Source organism: Coffea eugenioides, unplaced genomic scaffold, assembly GCF_003713205.1.
Source record: "Coffea eugenioides isolate CCC68of unplaced genomic scaffold, Ceug_1.0 ScVebR1_1253;HRSCAF=2073, whole genome shotgun sequence".
Taxonomy (NCBI): Eukaryota; Viridiplantae; Streptophyta; class Magnoliopsida; order Gentianales; family Rubiaceae; genus Coffea; species Coffea eugenioides.
Genome location: NW_020861641.1, coordinates 21808 through 29008, shown reverse-complemented (window position 1 = coordinate 29008; position 7201 = coordinate 21808). Strand labels below are relative to the sequence as shown.

The window sequence follows — 7201 nt, the reverse complement described above, 5'->3', positions numbered from 1 at the left end:
TCTGTATAATAAAAATAATAAAAAATTTAGAATGACTCTTCTCAATCTCTTTCTTCTTGATAATTTTATTAATATTGAAAAAAATAGAAAGATAGGGAGGGTAAGGGGAGAGAGAGAGAGAGAGAGAGAGCTCAATTCTTTTTTTTTTTAAAATACAAATAAGAAAGAATTAAATACTTTTATTATATAAAAATTATTTCACTTTTCTGTTTACGACCAAATTACAATCCTAATTCCGACAACTTTAAAGTAATATGATAATGCTAGACTCTTCTTTATTTTCTTTCTTTGCAAAATCTAATTTTCTGTCTCCTTCTTTCCTATCTTCTTTTCTTTTCCAAATATTAATAAGTGTGAAAAAAATATGAGAAAACCATTTTATTTTTATGTTTTTGGATCCCATATAGTTAAAAAAAAAAAGGAAGCATTACCATTTCAATTTTTTTATTTTTAATTATATACAAAAAAGAAAGAGTAAATATATCAAAAAATTTTTGACCATACTAGTTAGATTAACGATGAGATAAAATGTCTAAAAAATAATGTTAGGAATTAAAACGACTGTAACACTATAATTTTAAGGGATAAAGTGATAATAATAATAATGTGATAATGCTATAAAATAACGGAATATTTTTGTCTAAAATTTCTTAACATGTTGGATTGAATTACTTATAGGGTGAAATGACTAAAAGATAATGTTAGGGGTTAAATTGATAGTAGTAATATAGTTTAAAGGGATAAAGTGATAATAATCCAAAAAAAAAAAAAAAATTAGAAGATGAGTGGCTAGTTTTCTAGTTCAATTCAAGGAGAACAACTTTCGTCTCCATCATCGATTTTCAAAAGCATCGAATTTGAGAAGTATGGCTCGTTATTTGTAATTCCTTTATATTCAATTATTTATTTTTTTGAGAAAAAGCTTTCGGTGAAAAGCTGTGTAAAGTGGTGTATAAAGAAAATATAACTTTCGGTGATCTTGAGGTTGATGGCAGGTCAAGCTGCCCTTCAGCCTCCGGCTGGAGGGCAATCCCTTCCTTCTCCCACATTCCAAAAGAAATCTTTTTCTGAACTCTTTGGTAATGCAGCTGCCCAGCCCATTTTGACTATCAATGCAGTGTCTTCGACTCATCGGGGGGAACCTGCGATTCTCTTTTCCCAAACTGATTTGACCACACTTGCTGCTCCATACAAATTTGCTTTGGTTGGTAAATTTTCTAAGGGTCTTCCCTCTATGGAGGATCTCAGGAAATTCTTCTTTTCTCTTGATCTAAAAGAGGCTGCTAAGGTTGGTCTTTTAGACTCCAGACATGTAGTGATTAACTTGGGGAATGAGGTGGACTTTCATCGGATCTGGGCTAGAGGTATATGGTATGTTTATGGTGCCCCTATGCGTGTCTTTAAATGGTCTCCTGCTTTCCATGTGGACAAGGAGCCTTCGGTGGTTCCAGTTTGGTTTAAGTTACCAAAACTGCCGCTGCATTACTTTAACAAAGAATGCTTGTTCCAGATCGCGGGAATTTTGGGCAATCCTCTGTTTGTAGATTCTGCTACCATGGTGGCTTCAAGACCAAGTGTTGCAAGGGTGTGTGTAGAAGTAGATTTGCTAAAACCTCTTACTCCTAGGGTGTGGATTGGTAATGGTGATCATGAGGGCTTTTGGCAAGCTTTAATTCCAGAAAGCCTGCCTAAATATTGTTCCCACTGTTTTAAGCAGGGACATATCCAAGAGGATTGTCATATGCTATATCCGGATCTTAAAATTCAGAGACCGTTAGCTACCAAGAAACAGGATGGTCATGCACGTTTTCAAACTATTTCTTCACCTGCCTTGGCCACAATAGGCAAACAAGATGATCATTCTGGGAACAGCAAACAGGATGATCAATCTGGGAAAGAGGTGCATCCAATAATTGTGCCGGCTACTACGGAGGAGGATGTGGGTGTGGTTGATAAGGAGGGGCCTTCAAAAAACACGAATCCTCTTGTAGAAGAAGCAAATATTTGTACTGGGATTTTCACCGAACCTGCTGATACTCAGGCGGTGGTGTCTCAGCATGATCTTGATGGACTGGAAGATACTATAACGGTGGCTCCCACTGGTGATGGACTGGAACTTATGGATGGAAAGGAAAACCAGCAAGCTAGTTCTTCGGAGCAGAATGCGCTTGTCATTGATATATCTCATTGTGGTGTGCTAGAGGATTTGCAGGCAAAACAATCATCTGCGGTTGCGGATATCTTTAATCTTGACCTGATCATTCAACAAGTCAGTGAAAAGCTCCAACATGAGGAAGGTTTACAGGTGGTTACGCATGGCAAACCAAAAGGTGTCAAGGCTAAATTTTCATCTGATCGTTCGTTGCGATCGAAAGCCAAGGTTTCCTCAAACTCTTCCTCTTCCTTGTCTCAATGATTAAGTTTATGTTTTGGAATATTAGGGGTGTTTCTCGCGCCCCAAATTTTCGAAGATTGAGGTATTTGGTAAAACACCATTCCATTCAACTAGTAGCTATTTGTGAACCAAAAATTCAAGTTGCAGAGATCCATTCGATCAGGATGAGACTTAATATGGACCATGCTATATTTAGCAGTACGGGTGATATTTGGATTTTTTTTAAAGCCTCTATTTCGTGTCGTAAAGTAGGAGAATCTAATCAACATTTGTCGTTACAAATTGATTCTGCATTATTTGCGGTCCCTATTATTTTTTCATTTGTGCACGCCAAGTGTACTGCCCTTCAACGAGTAGAATTATGGGATAGCCTTCTTGCGGACAAGCCGACTCAGTCTGCCTGGCTTCTTGTGGGGGATTTTAATGTCATTGTCTCGGAGGAGGAGAAAAGGGGTGGGGTGCCGTTTACACCAGAGGAAGGTTGGGAATTGTTGAACTTTATGTCTCAAGCTGGAATTTTTGATGTGGGGTATTCAGGGTCTATTTTCACATGGTGCAACAATAGATATGGTCGGGCGCGTATTTGGAAAAGATTAGACAGGTTGCTTATGAATCAGGTTTCTTCCAACCTAGGCTTAGGTTTCGATGTACAACATTTGTGTAGAGACCCATCAGATCACGCTCCATTGTTATTGTCGGCTCATACAAAATTGGATAACAAACCAAAGCCTTTTCGTTTTTTGAATTTCTGGACATCCAAACCAGAACTGTTGGACGTGGTTAGGTGCAACTGGATTGGGAATTTTTCAGGCCCTCCATTAAAGGTCCTTGCAGCTAAGCTTCGGAATGTAAAGATGGCCTTACGAATGTGGTCGCGCGAGGTATTCGGTGACATCTTTGAAGCTGTAAAGGTGGCAGAACAACGTGCTCTCAATGCTGAGGTTAGTTATGATGCTGATCCGTCTCAGCCAAATTTAGTTTTATTACACGAAGCACAAGCCCAGCTAAGGCGTTCACATGCAACTGAGAATATGTTTTGGCAACAAAAATCTAGGATTAAGTGGTTAAAGGATGGCGATAGGAACTCCAAGTATTTTCATTCTGTGGTGGTGGAACGACAAAGTAGATCATTAATCCATCGCATCAAGTCGTCTGATGGGAAGTGGTTGGATAGCACATCTGATATTGAGGGAGAGGCTGAATCATATTTTAAATGTTTGTTCACGGATGAATCATATGCTCAATCCTTTGAAACTCTTGAGGTTATTCCTAGATTAATCTCCTCACATGATAATGTGATGTTGGAGAAAATCCCTTCCAAAGAAGAAGTTAAGTTGGTGGTTTTTTCTATGGATGGTGATAGCGCGGCTGGTCCAGATGGTTTCTCCGGAAAGTTTTTTACCTTTGCATGGGACATTGTGGCTGAGGATGTATATGCGGCAGTTATTAGCTTTTTCTGTGGGGAGGTTTTGCCTAGAAGTATCTCCTCAACTTCAATAGTGTTGATTCCAAAGTTGCAATCTCCACAAGACTTTACACAATTTCGTCCTATAAGTTTGTGTAACTTTATCAACAAGGTGATCTCAAAGATTTTGTCGGATAGATTGTCCCGTCTCCTTCCTAAGATTATTTCTCCTCAGCAGAGTGGATTTGTTAGAGGAAGGCATATTTCAGATAATTTTTTGCTGGCTCAAGAGCTGATCTCTGGAATTCGGCAGCCCAATCAGGGGGGGAATGTGGTTTTGAAGTTGGATATGGCCAAAGCTTACGACAGAGTCTCATGGATCTTTTTGTTGCAAGTACTTCGTCGCTTTGGTTTTAGTGAGCGGTGGATCGATATGATTTGGCGATTGATTTCTAATGTCTGGTTTTCGGTTCTTATTAATGGCTCCCCATGTGGTTTTTTCCAGTCAACTCGAGGCCTGCGGCAAGGAGATCCCATTTCGCCTGCTCTTTTTATTATTGGGGCAGAGGTTTTTTCTAGATCGCTGAATTCTTTGGTAGGACAGAGAGGCTTCCTTCCCTTCAAGGTCCCTACTTCATGCCCTATTGTCACGCATCTAGCTTATGCGGATGACGTGATTATTTTTTGCAGTGGAGTTAAGCGTACTTTGAAGAAAGTTATGAGTGTTTTGGAGAACTATTGTTGTGTATCTGGTCAGCAACTTAATTCTCAAAAAAGTTGCTTTGTTGATCATGATGCTTTGACTTTACCTCGTAAACGTGTCATTTCACAAATCTCAGGTTTTCAAGCTAAGTCACTTCCTCTTCGATATCTTGGCTGTACTCTCTATTCAGGGAGAAGGAAAAGCAGTTATTTTTCAGATATCTGCACTTCAGTTGCTAAGAGAATTCTGTCTTGGAAGGAGAAGCTTTTGTCATCTGGAGGGAGGTTAGTGTTACTCAAAAATGTTCTATCATCTTTGCCTATTCATGTCTTAGCTGCTACAACTCCTCCAAAGGGTGTTCTCCGTACCCTTGAGAAAGCATTTGCAAATTTTCTATGGGGCACAACTGATAAAGGGTCTCGGTATCATTGGATTGCATGGGATTCATTGTGTAAGCCGTATGCCGAAGGGGGTGTGGGAGTGAGGGCTTTGACTGATGTGTTTAATGCCTTTTCATTGAAGTTATGGTGGTCTTTAAGGCAACGTCAGTCTCTTTGGGCAGAATTTATGTACAATAAATATTTACATAAATTGCATGCTTGCGAAGCGGAATTTCAGCCTTTACAATCGGTAACTTGGAAGAGATTGGTTACATATCAGTCTTTGGCAAATTCCCATATTCAGTGGGTGTTGCAGAATGGCTTGATAAACTTCTGGCATGAGAATTGGACTGGTACAGGTCCTTTATGTCAGCAGATCGACATTTTTGGAGATCACACAGTGGCGGATTTTGTTTCAAATGGTCAATGGAACATTCCAATGCTTCGACAATGGCTCCCAGAAAACATTGTATCTACGATTCTACAAATCATTCCCCCGGATGTTGTTTCTAATCAACCTGATAGGATGGTGTGGGATTTAGAAATTTCTGGTTCATTTTCCTTTTCTTCAGCCTATAAGGTGGTCCGCACCGTTGCCAATACGTCAATCTTTTCATCTACCATTTGGGTGAAAGACTTGCCAGCAAAAATCTCATTCTTTATGATGAGAATGCTGTCTTGGAGACTGCCGGTTCAGGATGTGTTGCAGCGCTTTGGTGTGTGCGGACCATCTCGTTGCGTTTGCTGCCAAAATCCTGGGTTTGATTCTATTGATCATGTTTTCTGTACAGGTGAAATCCCTCGCCAAGTTTGGAAATCGTTTCAGGTTGATATTGGCCAGTTTGTCACTCCTTCAACGGTAAAGCATGCAGTCATTCAATGGTGGTTGCTGCCAGCTAAAAACATTAAGCTTAAACTGGTTTATCAGCTGCTGCCATCGCTGATTTGCTGGCATCTTTGGAAAGCTAGGAATATTGCGGTTTGGGAAGGCAAGGTGTTGTCGGTCATGCAGATTAATACTTTTGTTCTTTCTGATCTCTATGACATTTTCCAATTACATTTTACAGACATTGGAGTTGGAAGGTACTCGTGGCCATGTTTTTACTCTTCACTGGTGAGTTGGCAAAAACCATTTAAATTCATCCTGGTTAGGTGGATCCCTCCAGTCTTGACGACATGTAAACTGAATACCGATGGTAGTTCTCTTGGTAATCCGGGAAGGAGTGGCGGTGGGGGGGTTTTGAGAAATAGCTCGGGGGTTTTTTTGTTGGGTTTTGCGTGTTATTGGGGTGTCATACCGAGTTTACATTCAGAGTTGAAGGCTTTGTTATTTGGAGTTAAGCTTTGTGTTATGCGAGGTTTCTTTTGCTTGCATTTGGAATCAGATTCGTCACTTCTTGTCCAAATGGTTAAGGGGATTAGTAGATGTCCATGGGATTTGCAACGAGAGCTGGACCAATTGCTCACTTTTAGGCATTTCTTTCAATCCGTCACTCATTGTTATCGTCAAGCGAATTTGCCTGCAGACCGCTTATCTAAGGTTGGAACTGAGTTAAAGTCCAACATAGTGTATGATTCATGGTTGGAATTGCCACGATTGGTTCGTGGAGACCTCAAGTTGGATAGGTTAGGCTATCCTAATTTTCGGGTTTACTAATCATTTGGATTTCTGGAATGGGGTCTAGTTCATCCACACAGATTCAAGCGTTGTTGCTGTTACTGTTGTTTTGCTATTGCTGCTGTTATTTTTTGCTCTCTGGTTGAGCAATTTCTTTCTTTTTGCACCTCTGTTTGGCAGATGCTGATGTAACGTGATATTTATTTATCAATAAAAGGTATAAGGTTTTTTTTTTTAAAAAAAAAAAAAAAAAAAAAAAAATCCAAAAAAAATTAAGCTTGATATGTATTTTAATCAAGATTTTAACTAAACTACCAGGGGAGGCACCTATTAAATCTACTAATGGAGATTTGATTGAGGGATCTGCTTCAGAAATTTATTCTCATCACCGTACCCAAGTACGGCCACGTGCTCGCCATTCTTGGAGTTGGTATTTTAAGGATGATGTTTTTACCCGATCTTCAACATCGCCAAAAACTTCTAACCATAACTAGTAAAATGCTTTCATATCAATTACGAGATTAGTTATCAATTGGGATCAATACGTTGGTTCCTTTACAATGCCAATCCCATGTTTATTATTTTGACATTCAATTAATGTCTCACTCAATAGATAAGTGAAGCATATGATCTACACATGCTTATATAGTTCATTAGAAGATGCCGTTAGAATAAAGAAACTCAAGATCCAATCTCAAGT

General features: G+C 39.3%; 1 protein-coding gene across 1 annotated transcript; it reads left to right on the top strand.

The window, feature by feature from the left end:
• Positions 1-2571: 2571 nt before the first annotated feature.
• Positions 2572-6540, top strand: LOC113755154. Its single transcript, XM_027299224.1, has one exon. It carries the CDS (start codon positions 2572-2574, stop codon positions 6538-6540), a length of 3969 nt encoding a protein of 1322 aa, XP_027155025.1.
• Positions 6541-7201: the final 661 nt, after the last annotated feature.

Coding starts and splice junctions, on each gene's coding strand:
- LOC113755154 (XM_027299224.1), top strand. CDS start 2,572: ATGGACCATGCTATATTTAGCAGTACGGGTGATATTTGGATTTTTTTT.